Source organism: Leucoraja erinacea, chromosome 1, assembly GCF_028641065.1.
Source record: "Leucoraja erinacea ecotype New England chromosome 1, Leri_hhj_1, whole genome shotgun sequence".
Lineage (NCBI taxonomy): Eukaryota > Metazoa > Chordata > Chondrichthyes > Rajiformes > Rajidae > Leucoraja > Leucoraja erinaceus.
Window position 1 is genome coordinate 28819109 of NC_073377.1, and position 27235 is coordinate 28846343.

Sequence of the window (27235 nt, forward strand, 5' to 3'; positions counted from 1 at the left end):
GAGATCACTACCCTGGAGGTCCTGCCTTTCAGTCTTTTACATAATTCCCTAAACTCGTGTTGCAGAACCTCCTTCTCTTTCCTACTTATATCATTTGCGCGATATATGTAATGAGAAAAATACTTAAAAGTAGTGGAGCAAATTGGGGTAGAAGATTGGCTGCACGTTACAGTAAATACACTGAACAGAGAAATGTGAAAATGCAGAACTACCTTATCAGTCATCCAGATTTCACGCAGTTCTTTGTGATAACGAAGCAAGAATGCCTAAACAGTTGTTCAGGCAGCGATCATCCCATTTCCAATTCAGTGAAGTCCGCATTAGAAGCTCACATTTAAAAATTCATGACCTTACTTCTAAATGAATATTCCTTATAATAGTATTCTTTCTCACTAGTTCTTCTTTATTTGCCTTGATGACCAATCTATGAATATCTGATCGACACAAAATCTAAAGGGGATTAAAATGGTTGTACGATAAAGGAATCTGTAACTCTTATACTCATTGCTGGTTACATTTCATCACCAGATCCCCGTGATCTCAGCACTCCATGGGCTATGCACCACCTCACATTATCAGAAAGTATTAGCTCAATGAATACAGCATCTGTATATAATGTAAGATAGGCAGACCCACCAGCACTGCTTCAGGGATGTAATATGAGAACACAGTTGGCTTATGCAAAACCAGTATTGACATGTACCTCACTGATAGAAGGTTAATAGTTAGATGCAAGATATATTAAATGAAAAATATATTCAGAGTTTATCATAAAATAAATAAAACATGTAAATGCTGAGATTACTGGAGGCCAAAAAAAGTTTGGAGGTTGTCATTAATACAACTGTCTATATGAATTTAAAGGCTTTTTATGCAAATGTGTGCAGTGCAGGTGTGGTGTACCAGTGTTCAGAATGAATAAGAGCTCAGCTTCTCTGGGTAATTGAAGCTCTACCAGTGTTAATACCTTAATGAAGCCTGCTTCCATCTTTAATGTTTCATATGTTCATTTGCTGACTAAAATTTGACAAAGTTGTAATACATTATACAGGATGCATATCATGAATCAGACAATAACTGTTCAAAAGAGAAGTGAATAAGGATGAAAGAAGAACATACATTAAATAAGGAAATGGCAGGAAAATAGCATCATAGTGAATTGAGTTGGATGCTGTTGTTGACAAGCTCGCCATGCACAGTTGAAGTCATGTTCTTTAACTCCTTAGATGCAAGTGGTGTGGAGCACACCCAATGGACACCAAGATTCAAGATTCAATTTAATTGTCACTAAACCAATTAAGCTATAGTAAAATTTGATTTACCATACAGCCTTACCAAGTGAAAAGCAAAAATACACACAGCACATAAAATAAAGCTTAACATAAACATCCACCACAGTGGAATCAACATTCCTCACCGTGATGGAAGGCAATAACGTTCTGTCATCTTCCTCCTTTGTTCACCCGTGGTCGGGGGCTTTGAACCCTCTGCACTTGCCGTTGCCAACGGTCCGCTGTTCAAGCCCTCTCGTCTGGATGATCGAAATTCCGGCATCGGGTGGGATCGGAACACTCCACGGCATGGAGCTCCTGAGTCGGCCGCTTCTTACCAGAGACCGCTGCTTCACTGTGTTAAAGTCCACAGGCCCCACGGTCAGATCTCCAACACTGGCGATCCTCAGCAAAAGATCCCAGGCTCCGCGATGATAAGTCCACGCCGCGCCCGCAGCTCGAAGCTCCGGGCCAGTCTCCGGGAAAGGCCGCACCTCTCCACGTTGTTAGGCCTCAGGGGGATGGAGATGTGATACGGAGAAAATGTTTCCGCCGATCCCCCACCCCCCACATAAAACATACTAAGGGACATTAAAACAAACATTTAAGACATATTTAAAATAATAAAAACACAGAAGGGATGAGACAGACTGCTGGCGAGGGTCATTCCAGGCGCCACCTGATGGTAGAACCACCTATCATGACAGCTGAAAAAGTGAAATAATTCTGCTGCAGAAATGTACTACCATATTATCCAAATCCTGTATTTTTAAGTACAGTGTTTTCATACTGAGCATTTTATTTTATAAACGTGCGTTTGAAGTATCTTTTTTATTGTAGTTTGAAATTATGAGGATCCCACTCGACTGTTACAAATATGGGAGGAGAGTAGGGGTGGGGCTGGGGACACTTTAATCAGTACATCTATCTCAGGGACATGGGTAAATGTTAGAATGGGTCCATTGCAACAAATACACTGGTGTGTTCAAAGATCTAATTACCTAAAATGTTTTCATTACTATTTCACTTGTTTGCTCATTCCACTTATGACCTTAGAATTTAAAGCTACAGTGCAGAAACAGGCTCTTCGGTTCACTGAGTCCGTGATGACCAGCGATCATCCCGTACACTAGTACTATCCTACACACTCGGGACAATTCAAAGTTTACAGAAGCAAATTAACCAACTCCATATTTGGAGTGTGGGAGGAGACAGGGCCACCTATAGAAAACCCACATGGCCACAGGGAGAATGTACAAACTCTGTACAGGCAGCAAACCCAGCAACTCTACCACTGCACCGCCCATTAATGTTTACAATGTCATAATGAGGACCCTCAGAACTCCTGTAGGGAAATTATACTTGTTCCATACAGCCATGTTGGATGATAACTAATGAGATTTCTGTGAACATTGTATTCATTGACAACTCCACATTAACTAGTGCCACTGGTGTTATGATATAACTAAAAGCACATGATCCACCATCCCTGAAACAAAATCGATTTACCCAGGGAACTAAAGAGTGGAGAAATCCAAAGGCATGTTAGGTTCTGATAAATGCAGGCTAATTTTCCCTTAAAGCTCCCCTGAATGGAGGATGATCACGAGTAAATTATTTGCATACAATTACACTCAATAGCTTACAGTGGAGGAACTTGATTGAAACTGAAACATTAACTATGTTTCCCCTCAACACTATAATGTATTTCCAGCATCTTCAGTAGATTTGTGGTATTTGCTATATTTGGGTTACTAGTTACATTCCAGAAATACCAATCACGTTCACAAGTTTTAGTAGAATTAGGCCATTCGGCCCATCTAGTCCACTCCGCCATTCAATCATGGTTGATCTCTGCCTCCTAAACCCATTTTCCTGCCTTCTCCCCATAACCCTTGACACCCGTTCAAATCAAGAATTTGTCTATCTCTGCCTTAAAAATGTCCACTGACTCGGCCTCCACAGCTCTCTGTGACAATCTTGAAAGATCTCTGTTCCTCTTCCAACAAAATTACAATTTGTCTCTTTTACCTAGTTTACCTTCTTTAGTTTCCGTGTTTCTTCTTGTTCTTAATATTTTAGAAAGCGTTCACCATCTTTCACTGGCTCCATCATTTTATCTATCATTACGTCTTGCCTGCCATCCTATCACATGCTCAAAAGACACACCTTCTGTTCTCTGTGCCCCTCCCCTGTCTCTACATCATATAACTTGTTTTACCTCCAGCATTTCCCAATACTGATGCAAGATCTTAAATTTGAAATATTAGCCCTCGTTGTCTCTTCAAGGACGAATACTCCCAATATGTTTTCCTTTACCTTTTGGTTGCCAAAATAATAATCCAATGAACTTGGCTCTGCTTGCCTATGTTTTTATTGCTATATGGAGCTTTCTAAGAAAAATATGGTTCACATTTGCTCTGCTTCCAAAGTAGGCATACAATTGAATGATTGAGGCCGGGCAGGGTGTGGGTGTGGGGGGGGGGCATATTGGTCCAGAAATGGATTCTCGCCTCTGCACACACAATACCAGATTTCAGCCTTCTGAAATACTGGTATTTCTAACATATTACATCTAGCATGCAGCTTCTGCCTCACACATTTTTCTTGCATATTCCAACACATTTGTTCAGTATCATACAAAACTTTCAGTACCTCAACTTAAAGAAACATAAAAAACAAAAGACATTTTACTTGGAAGTAAAATAGATTACAAACCAGTGCTCTTACCGATCACACACGTGAGCCAACAATGCAGCCTGCAGTTAGATAATAATTAAAGTGTGACCTCATCCGTCGTTTGGTTAATTGTTATTAATATTTATGTCTGTAATGACAAGATCAGGAATATTCCAGTGCTTGACACAATGTTCTTGTCAACACAAAAGCAGTATATCATCTGAATTGAATCATGCATGAATTATTTTTTGCTGTTGTGAAAAGTGGACGTTAGCAGATCTCCCTTCTGTCCCACACAATGCCTGATTTGCCTTTCCGTTTAATTCAAAGAGCTGCAATGCACCCAAGGATAGAAATTGGACTGCACTAGCCTGCTGGCACAAACGGAGAGCACAAAATAATCTGTATGCCAGAATGATTAGGCCTGAAGCCGAACTACAATTAGGCTCGAGGCTCCAGTTTAATTGGATGGGGACATAGTGGCCACCTGCTTTATGTATCTGAGCTGGTTGTCAGCCAATCAGTCATCAATTTTTATTTCTGCAGTAAAGATTACACCTATCAGGTAAGTTCTAAGACAGGGAGAAGAGGTTAATAACTACTTCAGGGAGGTTGGACAAACATGGATTGTTTTCTCTGGAATGTTCGAGGTTGAAGGAAGACCTGGCAATTATGAGAAGCATAGATAGGGTAGACAAACAGAACCTTTTCCCCAAGATCAATGACTTTCATATCCTTGTATCTGTCCATGCCTTTTAAATGTAGATATTGTGCCTGCTTGAACTACCTTCTGTGGCAGTTCATTCATTCCATATACCCACTACCCTCTGAGTGAAGAAGTTGCCCCTCGGGTTCCTATTAAATCTTTCCTCTATCACCTTAAACCTATGTCCCCTGGTTCTCGAATCTACTAGCCTGTGTTAAAGAAACTGTGCATTCACCATATCAATTCCCCTCATGATATTAAACACCTTTGTAAGATCACCACTAACCCCCCTGCACTCCAAGTAATAAAGTCCAAGTTTGCCCAATATCTCCCTATAGCACAGACCCTCAAGTCCTGGCATCAAGCCTTGTATATCTTTACTACACTTTTGACACTAATGACATCCCTCCTATAGCAGCTGTATAAGACCAGTGTATAAAACCAGCTTTTTCCAAACACCCATCAGGCTATTGAACGCTATAAACTCCACCTCAAAGCCAAACTGTCTTGGTTGCACATAAGACTTTGGGTTTGTTTTGTTTTGCACTATATTGTTTTATTCAGTTTATTGAACTTTTTTTGTTTCTTTACTATGTTATTTTTTTTAGTTTAGTTTAGTTTAGAGATACAGCGCGGAAACAGGCCCTTCGGCCCACCGGGTCCATGCCAACCAGCGATCCTTACACATTAACACTATCCTACACCCACTAGGGACAATTTTTACATTTACCAAGCCAATTAACCTACAAACCTGTACACCTTTGGAGTATGGGAGGAAACCAAAGATCCCGAAGAAAACCCACACAGGTCACGGGGAGAACATACAACCTCCGTACAGATAGCTCCCATAGTCAGGATCGAACCCGGGTCTCCAGTGCTGCATTTGCTGTAAGGCAGCAACTCTACCGCTGGGTCACCGTGACCGCCCTATTGAGTACTGTGTTTACAATCCTGTTGTATTGCTGCAATTACAAATTACATTGTTCCGTTTCAGTACACATGACAGTTAAACACTCTTGACTCTTGACCAAAGCCGAACACAATACTCCAAATGCAGCCTCACCAACATCTTGTACAAGAGTCCCAACTTCTATATTCAATACCCTGACTGGTGAAGGCCAAAGTACCAAAAGCCTTTTTATGCATAAGAAGGAACTGCAGATGCCGGTTTAAACCGAAGATAGACGCAAAATGCTGAAGTAACTCAGTTGGACAAGCAGCATCTCTTGAGAGAAAGAATGGGTGACATTTCGGGTCAAGACCCTTCTTCAGAAAGCCTTTGCATATCACCTATTTATCTCTATCTGTGGCGCCATTTTCATGGAAATGTGCACCTGTACTCCAAGATCCCTCTGTTCTACAACACTCTCCAGGGCACAACCATTCACTATGAAGGTCCTTCTTTGGTTTGACTTCCCAAAATGCAACATCTCACACTTATCTGCCTCAGCCTATTTGCCCGACAGATCAGGATCCTGCTGTAATTTTTCATAACCATCTTCACTGTCTACGATACCACCCACACTAGTGACATTTATCATGCCGTGCACATTGTCATCTAAAACATTACTATAAACTACAAACAACAATTGGCACAGTACCAATCCCTGAGGCACATCACTAGACACAGGTTTCCAGTCTGTATAAACAACTTTTCACCACCATCCTCTGCTTCCGTCCATGAAGCAAATGTATCCAGGCAGCTAACGTTTGGATGCCGTGTGATCTAACCTTCCAGAGCAGCCTACCATGTGGACCTTGGACCATTTCCATACATAATGTTTCATATGGGCATATGGCCATAAGTGATAGAAGTAGAATTAGGCCAGTCGGACCATCAAGTCTACTCTGCCATTCAACCATGGCTGATCTATATCTCCCTCCTAACCCCATTCTCCTGCTTTCTCCCCATAATTCCTGACATCTGTACAAATCAAGAATCTATCTAACTCTGCCTTAATAATATCAAATTGACTTGGCCTCCACAGCCTTTTGTGGCAAATAATTCCACAGATTCACTACCCCCGGACTAAAGAAATTTCACCTCATCTCCTTCTTAAAGGAACATCCTTTAATTCTGAGGCTATGAACTCTAGTCCTAGACTCTTCCATCAGTGTAAACATCCTCTCCACATCCACTCTATCCAAGCCTTTCACTATTTGATACTTTTCAATTAGGTCCAGTCCCCCCACCACCCCCTCATCCTTCTAAACTTTAGCGAGTTTGTTACAGCCCAGTGCCACCAAACGCTCATTATATGTTAATCCACTCATTCCTGGGATCATTCTTGTGAACCTCCTCTGGACCCTCTCCAGAGCTAGCACATCCTTCCTCAGATTATATGCCCAAAAGTGTTCACAATTCTCCAAATGTGGTCTGGCCAGCACCTTATGGAGCCTCAGCATTACATCCTTAATGAGAGGAAAGACATAATATGCTGGAGTATCTCAGTGGGTCAGTCAATATCCCTGGTAAACATGGATAGGTGACGTTTTGGATCAGAACTCTTCTTTAGACCTGTCTGAAGAAGGGTCCCAAACCAAAATGTCACCTATCCATGTTCTCCAAGGATGCTGCCTGACCGAGCACCTCCGGAAATTGGAGGAAAAGCATCTCATATTCCGCTTGGGGAGTCTGCATCCTGGGGGCATGAACATTGAATTTTCTCAATTTTGTTAGCCCTTGCTGTCACCTCCCCTTCCTATCTCTCCCTCTGCCCTCGGGCTCCTCCTCCTCCTTTTTCCTTTGTTCTCACCGCCCCCTGTTTCGTTTTCTCTTTGTCCATGGTTCACCAAGTCATTTATAACTTCCTAGATATTCACTTCTGTTGTATTTTCATTCGATCGATGCTCCACATTTTTCTGTCCTCCCTGTTCTGAAAATAATGCTCAAGTACAGTAGCATGATGGTTCTCTGAGCAGAAGGAGGCTTTGGATGCCAAATGACAAGCGGTATTAGCAGCCATTCAATAACTTAGGGCAGTAGGAATAACAGGACAGTGGGAATATGGTTGAATTTCACCAACTGCACACATACATTTTCCAGTAGGGGTCACTGGATGGCAATCAGGAGTGGGAATTCAGGCTGAGGTTTATTTCACCATTTCAATAGATCTGGAGACACTTACTGCCATTGACCTGGAACAACTAACCTTGGGGTCTAAGTTACACTGCAGTGCAAGTATTGCATTAGTTTCTCTGTTTACCCGGAGATTCAACAGTGGTAAAAGACTGAACAACACTGGTCAGTCACATCGTTAGCTCAACAGCTATAGAAGTGGGGACAGACTGATCAGTAACGAAATAGCTGGTTATATCATTAGCTCAACAGCTACAGATCACCAATGTGGGCTATTTATATAACAAGATGTATAGACTTTGATTAGTTTGTCACAAGATATCAGATTTGATTTTGCTGACAGCAATTTAATTCGAAGCAGTTTGTACAGATTCCATATCAAGTCGGGAGCTCCTGTACGACATCTGACATTGTTTATCACGGTAGCAACGGTCATTATCTCCTACATATATTTTATATTTAGTCAATGCAAATACAAACTCAGCGAAAGCGGCTCGTGTTAATTACTCAGGCAGCATCGAAACCTGTTGCGTAATGAAGTTTTTTAGTGCGGTGTTGGTGGCAGCGAGCTGTTCATTGCTTTCAACATTCAATTCTAAGATATTTATATAACTCTGTGAAACAAAATAAAACACACATCTCCAGTCGCAGCGATTTTACAAGGGGAACTATTTGACTATCCCATCCTTTATTTTGCTTCGTTGGTTACTGTCAATAAACCCCCCCATCTGTTTTCTTCATTTCTAAAACTCGCAGAATGTTTGATGTTTAAATATCTCAGCTTCCTGCCCCTACCGATCTCATACTTTACAAGCCCCAACCACACCCAGCGTTGTCGGTGTAAATTTTCCATATGTTGAGGGATCAATAGGTTTTACGGCTGTCACAACCTACCCACCCACCCACCCCCAAGGCCTGGCACTCCATGATATATATACACAACAGATACAATCCATTACTGAGCCTCAGAATCTCGACTCTACAGAACAATCGCTGTATGGGGAGTTTATTATGCAGTCCTTGCAACTATATCGCGCGTGCATATTTCCATCGTTGACATAAGCTTTTGTCCCAGTTACGGTAGTAAATTGTTGTGTGTCTGTGTCCTGAAATTGGTGGTGGGAGTGGGTGCAGGGGATGGCGAGACGACGTGGGCATGAAATCTTCTCCTGCTCAACACTACCTGGTACTCTCTCCTCCCCTCCCCTCCCCTCCACCCCCGGCTGGCTCTCAAACGGCAACAGCGAGAGGTACGGCAGTCGCCGGCCGGGGTACCTGGCGCATTTACTTCCAACCCACCGCTTTGTCCCCCAACTTCACCTGATGTCAAGTTGATGCCGAATAGCCTCCGCCTCTAGACATGACCAGCAAACAACCGACAAAAAACCCCTCTGTACATTTAAAGGGGGGGGGGGGGGGGCAGATTGCACGCCGGTGCACATGGGAGATTAGTAAAAGATGAATCAAGTGAGACCAGGGTGCATTTCCCCACAATCTCTCTCTCTCTCTCTCTCTCTCTCTCTCCATCTCTCTCTCCATTTCTCCCTCCCTCTCTCCCCATCTCTCCCTCCCTCCCACCTCAATAACACCGCTGCCGCTTCTATTTATCAACAAATTGACGTGTATTTAGCAAATGGGAGCAGAGGTCTGATTCTGTCAGACCAGGTTACGCAAGCGCCCCAGCGCGTTTGGAGCCACTTGTTGCAATCCGAGGCCGATATTTAATGGTTGGCAGCAATATACGTGTGTGTGTACTAACACGCGCGCACACACACACACACATACCTCTGTTTATATGCATGTTAAATGGTCTAAGAGAAAAGGAGAGAGACCCGAGAGGGATTACTTCGGGGATAACGAAATCAATAAGGGAAACCAATGCTTTCCGAAGGGATTACACATGTGGATAACGAGCGAGGAAAGTAAAACATAGCAAGAAACAAAACAAATACATAGATCATGGTTGACAACGCGAGTGTAGTGACTAAAGCAGCAATGGTGAGGGTTTATTTTTTATTATTATTTATATGATATGCATTGTTTAAATGTTACTCTCTCTGTCTGTCTCTCTCTCTCTCTCTCTCTCTCTCTCTGTGTCTCTTTGGTCTCTGATCGCCCGGAGGCGTAACTCGGCAGCTCTCTCCCTCTGTAAATATTTTAATCAGGTTTGGCGGTCGGGGGAAGCGATTTTTACAGAGATAAAGTGTTACTAAACAGGAGTCGTGACAGGATCTGCAAATCCTCAGAGAGGAGAGAGAGAGAGAGAGAGAGAGAGGGAAAGCAAATACAAAGAAAGATTGTTTAATCGGGGGGTGGGGTTGGGGGGGGGGGGGAGGGGGGGGATAGGGATACAACCGATTTGGACTGCAAATATAATATATATATATAATTGAGCCGGATTTTGAGAAAATAATATCAGATAAAAGACGGACGTTTTGTTTTGTTCGACTTGGCTCCAGCCTTGAGTTGTTTTTTATGCGAAGGTAAATTCTGAGACAACGTTCACATTAATTTAGATAAAATCGGCGATAAAACGATGAAACTTGTGATCGAGATTAATTGTGAGGAAACGATCGGCAGCGAATTGAATGAATGAATGGAGGGGAAAGTGGTCGTGCTCTGCCCCTCCCCCCCAAAAAAATGATTGATAAAAACAGGCCCATCTAAAAGCAAGTTTAGCGACGATACAACTAATCTGACCACTATCCCTTTATAAAAGCAGTGCTGAATGGGCTTCGATAAACTTCTGGGAAAGAGTAACTATAGCGCGGGGACAGGGGCAAGGTTAGTGTTTGAACATTCAATAAAACACTCGTAGTAGCCTTGCTTAGGATATTTCTGTTGATTGCAGGAAGATCACGGGGAGAAAAAAAAAATAAAAGCTTGGTTAGTTATTTTTGAAAAAAGACACTTCCTGTAGCTAGGAAGAGGCGAAGTCGCGGTGCAACCGATTCTGGGATTCGTGGATAGGACGTTTCCCTTTACAAATGAAGATCTATATCCTGTAGTGTGTTCCTGGAACACTTGGAAAAAGAAGATTGTAGTCTTTGCAAAATTAAATTCTGTAAAGGTTTTTTGGGCAGGTTGCAATATGCTGGAGTCACGGTTTTTAAAGATAGGGTTTCATTGGGCGGTGCACATTGAATCAGGTAATATTTAATTTAGCAATTTAGTATTTGTTTTGATTGTGGTTGCCGACGAACAAATATCCGATTAACAGATTGATCAGCGATCGCTCGTTGTTTGACGATCTCACCGCCTTTTTTCCCCAAGGAAGGAGAGGACAACCAACTTCCTAATAAAAAAAATACATAAGCCAAGGCGAAGCAAATCTTAATCTGGTGTTCGCGGGTTGTGCTGATCATTTAATTCGGCTAAATTTTGGATTTCAGAACAAACTGGTGAAACGAATCGAACAATTGCGATTTGTTTATTTTCAATACAAATATTGACCCAAAGAAAGTACGACCCGTTTTTAAGATCCTGTTTAAAAAAATAGCATCGATAGAGCAGGGGGTTTTTAAAGGCCATCTATGCATTTTTAAATACGTTTGCAGGGTTTTTAATTCGCAATCTGGGAGATGCGAACAATCGCATTCTGCAGTTCGGATTAAGTTAACACATACAGTACACCAGTTGAGTGTTTCCTCTCTCGAACGTATTGCAGTTTTTGTAATAAACAGGGGCGATTGTTGTGGACACACACGATCAGGGAGCAAGTGAGCTAAGGGGAGTTTTGTTAAGTTTTTTCTGTATGACTTTTTTGGCCTTCCCCTTTACTTTTATTATCTTGTAAGCAGCAAGGCTTGGCGGTCTCCTCTAATGGACTCAGCCTGATCTCTTCTGGAAGTGCACACTGCCAGACTCCCCACGGCATGAAGCTGGAAGCGGTGATGGAAAACCTGCAGAGGCAGCAACAGGCCAGACTGGACATGGAAGAGAGGCAGAGGAAGGAGAGGGAGCGAGATGCAAGACGAGCCGGCGGCGACACACCGAGCCAGCAGCAGCAGCAGCAGCAGCAGCAGCAGCAAGCCATGACCGCAGCTGTTCACCAGCAGCTGGCGGCAGCCCAGCAAGCCGCTGCACTGGCAGCGGTCCGAGCCGCGGCCATGGCCGGTCTAGGGGACGCGGGGCTCGGGTCGAGCGGGGCCACTCGACCGCTCATGTCAGCGGAGCGCCGCCGCCGCCGCGTCCTCTCGGGGCTGTCCGGATCCGAAGAGGAGGAACTGGAAGGCGAGCCTGACCCCGGGGAGGACGCGGGAGAGCTGCCAGAAGAAGAGAACGAAGAGGAGGAAGAAGAAGAAGAAGACGAAGAAGAGGAGGAGGAGGAGGAGGAGGAGGAGGTGGAGGAAGTGATGGACGCTGGTCAGATCCACCGCGCTGCTGGGGTGCCGAACCCCGGACACTCTCTGAAAGGGACCGCAGCGCAGTTCTCCAGATTCGGACAATGCCACTACCACCTCCCCGGCCAATCTCACTCTCCAGTCGGTATACCCCAGCAGGCTCAGTCCCAGCAACAGGAATGGACCTACGAGGAACAGTTCAAACAGGTAGGAGAGTCTTCGGGCTCCTGTGTGTCTTGTATTTGGATAACTCACCTGTATCTTCTACTGCCGCCCGCTGCAATAGACACCCGTGCCTTAGGACAGGCAGGCAGCAATGTTGCTTCAGGCGCCTAGAGTTTCTCTCCAGCATGTCTTTCACCCTTTGGTGTGTAGCTATTTTGGACTATTGTAGGTAACATGAATTTGATGGATATCCTCAATACCTAGAGTTCATGTGATGTGTTTCATTATAGACAGATCTACCGTTCACAGACAAATATGCTAGATTGTACTTTTTGATATTTGAAACTATATTGAGGATATGGAAAATCTGGTTAAAGATATGTATTCGAATGGAAAATTTGAGCCACGATTGACAAGTAAATGTTACCAGATTGATGTGAACATATATTGGTGAAGTGTGAGCACAGACTTTTAACAGCTCTGCTCTGTATATCACGTTACTTTATATTGCATAATCAACCACTAGTCACTTGGTTAAAACACGGGTATCATGTACATTGCAACAGGTAGCTTTATTTCATGTTTCCTTTCACCTTAAAGAGTTTCATACTGTCGAACATGTGTAGTGCGTGTTACATTCAGCAAAAACTGTGGACAGAGTTTAAGAACGTATTATCCTGATAACAACGCTCATTATTAATTACTTCATTTTTTTGCCTCTAAAAGTCAAACCAACTTGTAGTCAATTTTCTCTCATCGATTTTCTGTCACAGGATGTCGATAGCGTGCATCAGTAAAGCATTCCCTTCTATTCCTATGGTGTGATGTTAATCAAATGTGGGAAATGGATCTGATGGCAGCAAGAATAAATACAGTACAATATTCTAACATTTACGATTTCAAAATTATTTTTGGTGCCTTTATATTCAGTGTTTCAAAGTTAACGTCTTATACATTAGCAAATGGAAAGATTGCATTTGTTACAAACCTACTGTTGCTATCTGTCATTACAAAAAACTGTTTTGCAATGATACTGCAGTTTTAATCTCGATTTGGCCAAGACTATAAGAGGATGATTTCTAGCTCAATCGCAGGAAAATCTAAATCACTCAGATATGTGAAATGTTTTGGTATTTCAGGCCAGGATAAAGTTTGCAGCAATTTGTTAAAGCTTGTTTGGAAACTCAGCAAATTCATTACAAGAGTCAGTGAGATGATGATGTTTGGAGGTTTGAAACCAGGGTCCACACAGAGTCTGGTCAAGTGTGTTGTGTCCACCACATTTCTTTTAGTATTTCAGTGCCAGGAACCAGAAGATTGGCCAAAGGTGCATACTTTCGATTAAAATCCAACAACTACCGATGGAAGCACACCTGCATGGATATGCTGTGAGGCTGGAATAATATTTTGAATTGAATCCTTTATTTGTCATTCAGACCTTTCAGTCTGAACGAAATGTCACTGCCCATGAGCATTTTATTCTCATGCCTCCATTAAATAGCCTGCCAACCATGCCAAGGTCACAGGGAGAGTTGTAGCAACTTTAAAGATGTAGTCGTGAGTGACAATGTTTGTGGAACGCTTATGCTGCGATTCAGAAAATGAATTGTGGGGAAAAGCAGGCAATTGGGAAAGAGAATACAATTATTGTGCATTTTATGTCCTACTATGATTGTTGTATTTTATCATTACCAGGTCTGTTTAGTTGTGATCTGCCACGGAGATAGATTAATTGCATCAGATGAACTCCAATTTTGTCTACATGCATTTAATCTTTAAAACACATTTAAGATAATACACTAAAGCTCAACTCTTTCATTGTACATGATTTCCTGCTGTGACCAGGATTTGTCTTGTCAAGGCTACTTTAAATGTGTAAAACAAAACTTCTGATGCTGGTTTACGCAGAAGATAGACACAAAATGCTGGAATAACACTGCAGGGTGGGTAGCACTCTGGATAGAAGGGATGGATGATGTTTCTTCAGTCGGAAGAAGGGTCTCGACCAGAAACTTAACCCATTCCTTCCATCCAGAGTTGCTGCCTGGTCTGCTGAGCTACTTTAAATGTTCTGTATTCAGTTCTCTATTGTGTGTTGTATATTTTATTGATATTGGTTTATTATTATCAGGTGAGACGCAGTGAAAAACATTGTTTTGGGTGCTATCCAAGCAAATCATACCACCAGGTAGTGCAACAGAGAAAATAAACTGCGTGCAGAATAGCTCTGCCCAAGAACACAAGAAATTGAAGAGACTTGTAGAAGTAGCCCAGTCCATCACACAGACCAGACTACCCACCATTGACTCCATCTACACTTCACATTGCCTTGAAAAAGTGCCAACATATTGTCCTGCCTCGGTCGTTTCTCCTTCTTCCTGCTCCCATTCAGCAGAAGATACAGAAGCTTGAAAGCATGCAGCACTCAGAAACAGATTCTTCCCCTCTGTTATCAAGCTCTACGTGGTCTTCCGTAGGTTAGGCTGCTTTCTGATTCACCTGTACCATTGCAGACATTGGACAATGCTGAGAACTATATTCTGCACTCTTCCCTTTTGGTCTATCTAATGTACTTGAGTCAGATCTGATTGTATTTATATATAGAATTATCTGATATGATATATGGCATGCAAAAAACAAAGCGTTTCATTGTACCCCGGTACACTTGATAATCACAAAAACCTAAGCCTAAAAAAATACTTAGCTAGTGTTAAAGAAAGGTTAAACAGGTACATAGACAGCTGCTATCTCACTGCACCAGAGACCAGGGTTTGCTCCTGAACTTGGATGCTGCCGTTGTTGAATATGTACATTTTATGAATTTATGAAATTTCTAAGAACACTTTATTGTAATTCTTAACAATCATTATACATTTTTGACCTCTTTATTTCTTTGTTGCTTGTATGCTCTTCATCCAATAACATCAACATTATCTATATAATTAAGTCAATATGAAGAAAATACTGTGACAATTAATATGAAGAGAATATTGCAAATTATTGAGTAGCAGTGCATTGGGCAACAATTTTTAAAAGCCATCGCTGCAAGCAAAGTAGTTTAGTCTATGTTTCTATGGACTCTAGCTCATTTAATGACCACAATACAATTTTGTATGAAAGGAAGGCAATATGGGAACTGAATTGTTTTGAAATGAGAACTTTATTTACCCAACCTATCCAGTTCTGGGAGTTTCTGAAAAATATAGTGGAGTATTTTGCTGTACCTCGATACACGTGACAAAAAACTAAACGGAACTGAACTGAGTGAAGTCTTCCTGCAGGGAAATGATATCTAATCATAAGATTCAGATAATCAATGTGTAATCCCTTCTGTTATCTTTATATGTGCACTAATTCAATTTATTATTTTTGTTTATCTCCACTTATCATGTACAATAGAATTTTTAATTATCTTTGTGCTTCTGCAAATGAACATAAAACATAGAACAGTACGTCGCGGGAGTTGGCCCTTCAGCCCACAAAGTCTGGGTCGAACATGATGCCTAGGCTAAATCTCATCTGGCTGCACAAAGACTATGTAAAAAAAAAACTTGCTCTGCACTCCTCCTGTAAACTTTGCCCCTCTCACCTTAAAATTATGCTCTCTAGGATTTGATGTTTGCATCCTCTATCATTATTTTATATACTTCTATCAGGTTTCCTTGCATCCCCAGGCATTCCAGAGAAAACAGTCCATAAGAATACACCCAACAATCCAAATTTCTCCAAATATGTCCTGACTAAATTCGAATTAAGCTGCACCATGATTTCCTGACATACTCAATGCCCCAACCAATGAAGGCAAGCATATCATATGCCTTCTTTCCCACTCTACATACTTGTGTCACCAATTTCAGGGAGTTATAGACTTGCACCGCAAGATCCCTCTGTAGATCAATGCTGTTAAGGGTCATGCCATACACTGTATATTTTCCCCTTATATTCAACCTCGCAAAGTACAACACTTCTCACCAGCTCGGATTAAATTTCTTATGCCACTTCTCTGCCCATTTATTTGGGTGATCTATAATCCTGCTGTATACTTTGACAGTCCCACTCACAGTCCACGACCCCAACAATCGGTGTCATCTGCAAATTCACAAACCATCCCGTCTGTGTTTACTTCCAAGTCATTACTATATTATCACAAACAGCAGAGGTCCCAACAAAGATCCCTGAGGAACTACACACATAACAGATCTCCAGCCTGAATATCATCCTTCCACCAAAACACTATTTCTTCTATCATTAAGCCAGTGCTGAACCCATATGACCAAGTCACTGTTAATCCTGCACACTTCTGGATCAACCTGCAATGCAGGATTTTATTAAAACTTTACTAAAATTCATGCAGACAACATCCACTGGCCTATCCTCATCGATCACCCTTGTCACCGCCACAAAAATCTTGATCAAACGAGTAAGACACAATCTGCCATGCACAAAGCACTGCTTTCTGTTCCTAATTTACCTGTTCTTCTCCGAATGGAAATCTTATCCTGAGGAATTTTCTCCAATAGTTCCCTACCACTGATGTGAGGCTCATCAACAAATAATTCTTCCACCTTTACATTCCTCAAGGTCCCTATCTGGTTCTATCATCTTAAACCGTGCATGCACTTCCTTTTCATTTTTGACTAAATTTACAACCTCTTTGGGGGGGGGGGGGGGGGTGGCTATAGCACAATCCTACACGAGTACTTTACACCTTTCTTATTTCTAAGCTCTTCCCATATCGCCTCAGAGGATGAACCCTCTGATATGTCCTCTCTGAGTGCCGCTATGACATTCTCCCTGATTAGTAGTGCAACCCCTCCACCCCTTTTGCCTCCCTCTCTATCACATCTGAAACATTAATATCCCAGAACGTTGAGCTGCCAGTCATGTCCCTCCTGCAACCACATTTGTGCAATAGCCACTACATCATAGTCCCAAACACTGATCCAGGTTCTAAGTTCATCTGATTTCCCCACAATACTATTTGCATTGAAATAAACACACTTCAGCTCATCAGTTTCATGATATTGCCTTCACCTCTCTTTGTCTGTCCTTCCTTTGAGAATTACTGCAGCTAACCTTTACCTTCCCATCACTCTGTCTGTTTTCTGACCTACTAACTCTGGTTCCCACTTCCCTGCCTCTCTTCATTAAACCCTCCCATGTACACCAGCAAACCCTCCTGCAAGGTTATTGGTTCCTGTCCAGTTCAGATGCAACCTTTTCCTCTTGTACATTTTAGTTTAGTTTATTGTCACATGTATAGAGGCAGAGTGAGAAGCTTATTTGTTTTCAGGTCACTTCTGCCCCACAAAAGATGCTAATGGTCTAAAAATCTGAATCCCTACCCCCTGAATAAAACAAATGGTACAAAACATTAATCACTGGTTATCACAAATGTCAGATATATAGTGTTGCCTGCAGCTACAAAACACATACATTATTTGGATTACAAGAGTCCATTGAAATTTGTTATACACTGAATGCAAAAAAAAAAACTTATATTGTATAGCCAGTTGTTGCTTATACTGTGATATCTAGCCATGCACACCAACAAGTTTAATGCTTGATAAGGAGCTTGCTGATCTCATAGAGCTTCAGGTCCTGTGGTTGGAAACAAAGGGAAATAAGCCAAGATTTCTGTTTTTGATCATTATCTAGTGATCCTTAGTGGAAAATGATCAGTGATCAGTTTATGAAAAGATTGGAATTAGCTTCCATGACCAAATTGTCTGCTGTCACTGCAAAGAACTGTAATTCGAACAGGATTTCCAGGTAGCTTTGAATTATCATTCAGCATAAGCAAGGACTTTCAGGAGAGCAGGGGGCAAAATGGGAAATTAAAATAATACTTCTACTTTTACCTTTCTGTTCCCATGGCTGTAAGAATACAACCAATGATGTACTAATGAAAGTACACACTTAAAAAAAAAAGCTGTACATGAATTAGAGTGGGTGTATTCATGAATTAGTGTTGCACATTTTTTATCTTTTATATTATTAGGTGAAGGAGGAACAACCAAGGCAATTAACCACAGCTATCAAAAAATAGTTTCCAGCAGTGAGGAACTGCTTTGCCATCTGCTTCTAATTTGCAAAGTACCAGGTATCAATTATAGGCAGAGCTTAATTTGACATGGAAAATAGAAGCACTAACAATCTCTGATCATTAGGATTATTTTGCAATAGTTTTCCCCCTGACCTCTCCTTAGTATGCATTGTTCATCAGGCTCATTTGGAATTGCTTAGGACTACATGTGAACAGTTGCTTAAATGTGAGTGTAGCAGGCGGTAATTGTTAGCAGAGGTTTGGCTTTTGTATGAACATATCTGCTCCTCACACAGAGAGAAAAAAAACGATTGGACTTGGAATACTTAGAGGTGGATGTGCAAAGCATAAGATAAGGACTGTCTGTGAATTGCACCTTGGGAGTAATTTGATTCAAATGAACAAATATAGACAGAAGTTAGATTGATTACATTGCAGTCATTATGTCTTTATTGCAGTAGAAATTCTGATATCAGTATTCATTTTAATAAAAGCCCAATTTCTGCATTGAGATCATGCTTGTTTGAGGCAATTCAGACATTTGGCAATTATTTAAAGAATTTATGTCTTAAACGTCTTCCTACCTTGCCTGAAGCCCAATTATTTGATAGATAATTGTTTCATAGGATTTGATTACTTCACAACACCTTGCCCAAGTGGCCATTCTTTTTGGATCAAAACATGCTCACCTCTGGCCTATGGTTCCTCGAGGAAGATTAGAGATATCCACCTCTCAGGTTAGATAGCTTCTCCATACCTGTACATTGCAATGGTGTCAGATCAAGTTAGAGGTCAGAAGCCAATGCATCTGTTTTCTGAGCCCAAGAGCAGGTGTACAAATGCCCTGAGCTGAGAGACCCGATGCACCACGTATACAGTCCCTCAGTTTATATCGTGACTTATTTAAGTAGCGCAGTCATTTATAGCGTGCTGGAGGCGAGAGAAAAATATTGAGTGCGGTTGGCAGACCAGTTCAAGTATAATCCATAAATGAGCCGTGGTGGTAATGTTAGTGACTGCGTAATTAGTGGTGGGCATCCTCAAGAAGGTGACCTGTTGTAAACACTGCTTTGTCTGAGATTCTCATAGTAGAAACAAAGAGCAAAAAGTGCCAGAAATTAGGAAGTTGAAAAGTGTCTTCTAACAGAATAGACAAACTATGGATTTGAATGAGCTCTGAAACTTTGTTCAATTTTGTCTTATTTCTTGTCATTCGATAATGAAATGGAAGTAGATATTTATTCTTCCTGCACCAGATTTGTTGTGGCCATTGTGAATCGTGAAGGAAACTAACATCACTTCTCGTCCAAGCACTACCATAGACATAGAAAAAATAGACAATAGGTGCAGGAGTAGGCCATTCGGCCCTTCGAGCCAGCACCGCCATTCAATATGATTATGGGTGATCATCCAAAATCAGTAGCCCGTTCCTGCTTTCCCCTCATATCCTTTGATTCCATTAGCCCTAAGAGCTCTATCAAACCCTCTCTCGAAAACATCCAGTTAATTGGCCTTCACTGCATTCTGTGGCAGATAATTCCACAGATTCACAACTCTCTGGGCAAAAAAGTTTTTCCTCATTTACCGGTCACCCCACCAGGGTCCTGCGATTCAAGATGAAGGAAATGGCAGGAGCAGGTTTTGACAGTTTTCACTATATACAGATATATGGATATATACGGATAACTGAAAAACAAACCATTTCACTGTACCAAGGTACATGTGATAATAAATTATCATTGGAGTGAGATGTAGAAACTCTGATACACAATTGGAAGAAGCATTACTGCTCTCAACTGCTTTTTTTGTATAATGCCCTTGTGGGTGTAACCTCGCAGTCTAGTGCTGCTCTCGGGAAAGGAAGAATGATTAAAATTGACAAGAGCATCAAAATGCAAAATTGGTGAGTAAACACAAGAAACACCATTTGCTCGAATCTTGAGCAAAGCAAGTCGTCAAGTCAAGAGAGTTTATTGTCATGTGTCCCAGATAGGACAATGAAATTCTTGCTTGCTGCAGCACAACAGAATATTGTAAGCAAACATACAGAACAGTTCAGTTCAATATATACATAAATAAGCAGATAGAGTGCAAATAAGCAGATAAAGTCCCCCCCCCCCGCCCCCACATATACAGTTAAAAACAATATATAAACCACTACAAACTCAACAGGACAAAAAAACCCAAAAAAGACAGGCGGACTGCAGAGGCCGCTGCAAACATCGGTCGTGCCACCTTCAAGGCAGCGACTGCGATAGATCCGAAGTCAGAGCCAATGATGGACTGGGCAGTGGTTACAAGTTTCTGCATCCTTTTCCGCTCTTGGATGCTCAAGTTGCCAAACCAAGCCACGATGCAACCTGTCAGCATGCTCTCTACTATGCACCTGTAGAAGTTCGAGAGAGTCCTCTTTGACATACCGACTCTCCGTAATCTTCTCAGGAAGTAGAGGTGCTGATGTGCTTTCTTTATGATTGCATCAGTGTGCTAGGACCAGGAAAGATCTTCGGAAATGTGCCCGCCCAGGAATTTGAAGTTCTTGACCCTTTCCACCATCGTCCCGTTGATGTAAATGGGATTGTGTGTCCCCATCCTACCCCTTCCAAAGTCCACAATCAGTTCCTTGGTTTTGCTGGTGTTGAGAGCCAGGTTATTGTGTTGGCACCATTTGGTCAATCGGTCGATCTCACTTCTATACACTGACTCGTCCCCATGAGTGATTCATCCCATAACAGTGGTGTCGTCGGTGAACTTGATGATGGCTGCGCAGTCATGAGTATAGAGTGAGTAATGCAGAGGGCTGAGCATGCAGCCTTGAGGTGCTCCCGTGCTGATTGTTATCGAGGATGACCCATTTCCACCAATATGGACAGATGTCGTCTGTGGATAAGGAAGTCGAGGATCCAATTGCAGACGGATGTGCAGAGACCCAGATCTGAGAGCATGGTAACCAGCTTGGAGGGGATGATTGTATTAAATGCCAAGCTGTAATCAATGAATAACAGCCTGACATATGAGTTTTTGTTGTCCAAGTGGTCCAGAGCGGAGTGGAGAGCCAGTGAGATCGCATCTGTTATGGCGGTAAGCGAACTGCAGTGGATCGAGGTTCTTGTCGAGGTAGGAGTTGATTTGCACCATAATCAACCTCTCAAAGCACTTCATCACCACAGACGTTAAGTACCACTGGTCGATAGTCATTGAGGCACGTCAACTTGCTCACACAAAGTGCTAGAGGAACTCAACAGGTCAGGCAAATTTTGTAGAGGGAATGGTTAGACAAGCAGTCTGAAGAAGGGTCCCGACCCTTTCCAAAAGCCTCCACATCTTTCCTGTACTAAGGCAACAGAATTGCACACAATACTCCAAATGCAGCCTAAACGAAGTCCTATAAAGCTGTAGAAACAAAGAACTGCCGATGCTGGTTTATATCAAAGATAAACACAAACGTCTGGAGTAACTCAGTGGGTCAGGCAGCATCTCTGGAGAAAAATGATTTGTGACATTTAGGATTGGGGAACGAGCCTTCATCATTTCTGCATCAGTTCTGTAACAGATCTATATCCTGCTGTATACTTTGACAGCCTTACTAGCTTACTCACCAACCCATCTACATTCATGTCCATGACATTTATATATACTGTATTACATGCAACATTATGCATAGTTCCCAGGACTGACCCCTGTGGAACTCACTGGTCACAGACCTCCAGCCTGAATATTGTTCTTCCATCACCACCCTCTCTCTGTAAGCCATTTCTCAATCCATATGACCAAGTCACTATGAATCCCATGCATTTTAATCTTTTGGATTTTATCAAATATCTTACTAAAATTCACATAGACTCATCTAGTGGCCCAGCCCCATCGATCACCTTCATCACCGTAAAAACTTGATCAAGTTAGTAAGGTGTGATCTGGTGCGTACGTAGTCTCACTGACTACCCTTTAATTAACACATTCTCTTCAAGTGGGAGTGAATCCTATCCCAAACTATCCACTGCAATAGCTTACCCACTGGTGTCTTGAACGACATTAACTCCTTTCCAGTCCTCCTGGGACCTTGCCTGTGACTGGAGAGGATGCAAAGACCATAGTCAAGGCTCTCACCATCTCTTCCCTTGTCTTTTTCAATAACCTGGGGTAGATCCCATCAGGTCCTGGGGTTTTATCCACCTTAATGCTCTTCAAGAGCCCCAACACTTCCTCTATGTTAATCTGCGCTTGAATATTACTATTTTACACACAGATCTCACCATCCTTCATGTCATGGAGTCATCGAGTCATAGGGTGATACATAGGGTGGAAACAGGCCCTTCAGCCCAACTCGCCCACACAGCCTAACATGTCCCAGCTACATTAGTCCCACCTGCCTGCATGTGGACCATATTCCTCCAAACCTGTCCTATCCATGTACCTGTCTAACTGTCCTTCCCCTTGGTGAATACAAGATCAAAGAACTCACTTAGTACCTTGTCTACATACTGACGCCAAGTAGAGTTTCCCTCTTTTATCCTTGAGTGGCCAAGCTTTCTCCCTGGTTATCCTCTTGTTTCTAATATATGTATAAAAAGCCCAGAGATTATCTTAAATCCGACGTGCCATAGAATGACCATTCTATGTAACTGCCTCTCTTATCTGCTTCATCCCACCTTTCAAGGCTGTTTTTATTATCTACGTCTTTGAGAAATAATAATCGCTTTGTGCATGGTGGCGCAGCAGTAGAGTTGCTGCCTTACAGCGCTTACGGCACCGGAGACCGGGGTACGATCCCGATTACGGGTACTGTCTGTATGGAGTTTGTACGCTCTCCCCGTGACTGCGTGAGTGTTCTCCGAGAACTTCGGTTTCCTCCCTCACTCCAAATACATACAGGTTTATAGGTTAATTGGCATGGTATAAATGTAAATTGTCCCTAGTGTGTGTACAATAGAGTTAATGTGTGGGGATTGCTGGTCGCCATGGACTAAATGAGCCGAATGGTCTGTTTCCATGCTGTATCCGTAAACTAAACCAAACTAAGACACGGCAGGCCACGTGGCCAGATGCACAGAAGACTTTGCGGCTGGAGCCTGTAGGGGGGGAAGCTGCTGAACCAGCCCCTGCTCATCCCCCAAAGACCAGAGACCAGAGAGGAAGGAACTGGTGACGACGTACGTGAGGAGCAAGGTCGGTAGAGGGGGGGGGGGGAGCCGGTGTCCGGCCTACTGTGCCCTCAAGGTCGATTGCGGGGTGAGGAGGACGTCAGTGTGTTGGTGCCCAAGATGCCCAAGGAAGTCGATGGTTGGAGACCCTGCAGCAACTTGCGGTTTGCTTGAATCGGGCATCGCTCAAAAGACCTAGAACATGGGCTGGACTTTGAAAAAGGCACCAAAACCTGGCACCTCTTGAATGTGGTCTCAGTGGACTATTTCTTTATACTTTGCTAATCGGTGCTTATGACTGGACCCATGTGTAAGAAAATAATTTCACTATGCATTTGCACATGGCAATAAAGCACCATTGAACCATGACACCGTTGAACCATTCATTCACCTTTGGGTCTACATAGCGTTTAGGCTGAATTTTATTCCCTGAAGCACCAGAAGGTGTTTTTTCTTTCTGTATTTTGCACAAAATAACTGCAAAATAAATAGAGATAATAATAGAAGTAGTATGTCAGGCAGTATCTGTGGCGAGGGGAGAGGAGTTGCTGTTTGGACTGAGTTTCCCCTTTCTACAGCTGACCCCGGTAGCACTGGCATCTTGTTTTGTGGCTGGGTTACAGGATATCTGTGCAGGCCAATCGAGTTTTGTTTCAAGCCTGTCAGGAAGTCACAGCAACAAAACATGACTGTAAATAATGATTCTCAGGCAGTTGTGGATGTGAAAGCTTGAATGTGGATAGTTAGATATGAAGGGCGAGAGAATCCGTGCCATGTCATAAAAAGGAATAGATTTAATTGCACCGGTAGATTTGGGCAATGTTGCAGAACCAATTCAGAAAGCAGTTGAGTGATACAAGGATAGCATTAATCTATCTCTGTACCACATAAACTATAAAGAGGGCATTCAATCAATATAAAGGGGGCATGAGATCAGAGGTCATTGATCTCAGTGCTGAATGCTGGTGTAAAAATATCTCTGAAGGAACGAATGGATTTAAACAGATTAATTCAGTCATCTGGTTTCCTGTTGATATTTTTTAATATTTTAAGATAGTACTTTGATCCAGTTCCAGGGGAGTTTTGCATCATTATGCCTTTCCCTCCCATTTTAACTTTGGACTGAGATGCAACCATTGATTTGATCAACTGTTTCTCTGCAGAATCCTGCTAAATAGATTTATCGCTGCCTTTGCTTCCAGAAGAATTAGTCATATTTTTGTGCTCTGCTGTGAAGTTTAGCTTGTTCAACATTTTACATAATTATAGACACAAAATGCTGGAGTAACTCAGCGAATCATCGATGGAGAAAAGGAATTCAGGTGTTCCTTTACTTCTTTTCTATTCTTTCTCTCCAGAGATGCTGCCTGATCCGCTGAGTTACTTAAGGGTTTTGTGTCTATCTTTGGTGTCACCCAGAGTCGGCAGTTCCTTCCTACACATTTGCATAATTATGACCTCCCGAAATGCAGAAAGGTATCTTGTAGATTTTACATTAACAGAGAAAATAATATGGTGATGGGGGCCAAGAGACATTGGTACAAAGATAACATGAAATAATTAATTCACAATGGTTGTTAAATTAGGGTGGGAAGATGAAATGCACTGTTAAAATGGAAGAACAAAAGAAATGGTCAAAGTAACTCTGGCTTGGAGGGAACAAGGCTATGATCAATGCTGGCTGTTTTGGTTTTGGAAGAACCTCCTATGCATATGATCTTGACTGCCTGGAAAGAAAGGAGCAATATGGGAGCACTGCCACAAGCAACTCCCTCATAGTCGCCCACCATGTTGAAAATGGACATGTGTAAGTTGGGCATTTCAGGGAGCTAAGGTGCAGTGCTCTCAGTAATAGGACAGAGGTGATGGCATGACAAAACCCATATGAAACTAGTAGAAGATAGTCATTACACACAGAGGTTAATGCGATCACTTACTCTTCTTGCCTATGGCGTGCACAGCCTAGAGTTGGACGTCAACTTGTTTTATTTGATCTAATTGTTTGTCCACGTCAGGTTGATTGCATTAGTCGAAACCACGTGACGTTGCAATCTCCCACCCCAGGCGATCACTAAGATAAATAGATAGGGAAGAGACCCAAAATGGATTTGATGGTGAGAATGAGGTTGAATAGGGAAGGTTTGGAGGGTTATGGGCCAAATGATGAGGAGCGCAACCACTTTTCTTTGTGTTTAGTCAGTGACAATGAACAGGAATAGACATGTGAGTGTCAAGACTGTGAACATTGTCTCAAGACCGTGAAGGGATCTGAATTTAGCGGGAAGGTGCACAATGGGTGAGGGAGGATGGGCGCTTCACAAGCAGACAGAACACTGAGTGTACCCAATGCCACAAATATAGCTTCATCGTAGATCAGTGGATGGTGACCAAGAGAAAGGGATGACCGGATCTTTGGCAACGAATGGCATGCCCTTTGCTGGTGATGTGATTTGAAATTCAGCAATGATCAAAAGGCCATTATTGGACAAGTGCTGGTGTTTTGGGGGTGTTTAGTACTGTAGCAGCAGTGAAGTTGTTGGTTTCCACAGCCTTCTGTGGCAAATAACTCCACACATTCACCACCCTCCAGCTCAAGAAATTCCTCCTCATCTCCATCCTAAAGGAACATCCTTTAATTCTGAGGCAATGACCTCCAGGACTAGACTCTGCCACTAGTGGAAGCATCCTCTCCGAGTCCACTCTATTCAAGCCCTTCACTATTCAGTAAGTGGAGGTTCCCCCTCATTCTTCTAAACTCCAGCGTGCACAGGGCCAGTGCCATACTGTTTGAAGATAAAAGGTCACTCAATTCAGACGGAGATGAGGCAAATATTTTCTGCCAGTGGGTCGTGGGTCTTTGGAACATTCTGCTTCAAAGGCCGGTGAAAGCAGAATGTTTGAATATTTCTAAGGCAGAGGGAACTAGAGATGCAAAGGGGTGAAAGATTCTGGCGGCCTGGAACTGTTTCAGTACTGTGACAGGGCTGAAGTTTCCATGCTGTAGCAGCATGTGTTTTCAGGGCCGGCCTTAAGCCGATTTGACCGATTGCTCCCAATTGGGCCCCGCGCGTAAGCGGGGCCCCGCACTAATGTTCTGTATTTCATACAGAAATATGAATTCTCTTTGTTAAATAAAGATTTTTTTTTAATTCGCCATCTGGATTTTTTTTTAAACGAACATGTATAACAACCGCTGCACGGCCATCAGACACAAACAATTTGTTAACTAGTACTGTTAGCACTTCTTAACAGCAAGTACTTAACACCTTGTTATGCAATGTCATCAATCTGCATCTATCCGCTATCCTCAGTAAATGTTATTGTGTTTTGAACAAGTATTAATGACGCCGTGTTCCTTTGAATAAAATTCACGTGGCGTCATTAATACTTGTTTAAAACACAATTACATTTACTGAGGAGTGTAGATCAATGACATGTTGAGAATTTCATTAAACTCACCATCATGAGTGAGAGCCCCAGACTGCGAGAAGGGGCTTCTTCCTGGTGTGCAGGTTAGTCGTTCACCTACCGACCCACGTTGTGTCTCTCTGTCTTTTGTTCTCTCCCTCCCTCCCTCTTTCTCTCGCGCTCTCTCTCCCGCTCCCCATCTCGTCTCTCTCTAGCTCTCCCACTCCCTCTCTATCACCCTGTCGCCTCAGCATTCCCGGAATCCTTGACGTTTAGCGGTAGACAAAAATGCTGGAGAAACCCAGCGGGTGAGGCAGCCGCCTGGCCCGCTGATTTGTGTGTAATGTATGGCTGCAGAAACGGCATTTCATTTGGACCTCCAGGGGTCCAAATGACA

The 27235-nt window shown here is 42.5% G+C and overlaps 1 protein-coding gene across 3 annotated transcripts in view; it reads left to right on the forward strand.

The window, feature by feature from the left end:
- The first annotated feature begins 9350 nt into the window (after positions 1 to 9350).
- Positions 9351 to 27235, forward strand: part of arid3c (AT rich interactive domain 3C (BRIGHT-like)) — a 447638-nt gene continuing 429753 nt past the window's right edge. Inside the window, exons 1-2 of one of the 3 annotated variants that reach the window (XM_055632177.1) lie at positions 9351 to 9733; positions 11536 to 12285. In XM_055632177.1, the coding sequence (XP_055488152.1) occupies positions 9695 to 9733; positions 11536 to 12285 (789 nt within the window). In that variant the 5' untranslated portion in view covers positions 9351 to 9694. Of the gene's footprint in view, positions 9734 to 10368; positions 10520 to 10582; positions 10885 to 11535; positions 12286 to 27235 lie in introns of those variants that run through there. The other 2 variants (XM_055632191.1, XM_055632184.1) reach the window with 2 other exon arrangements.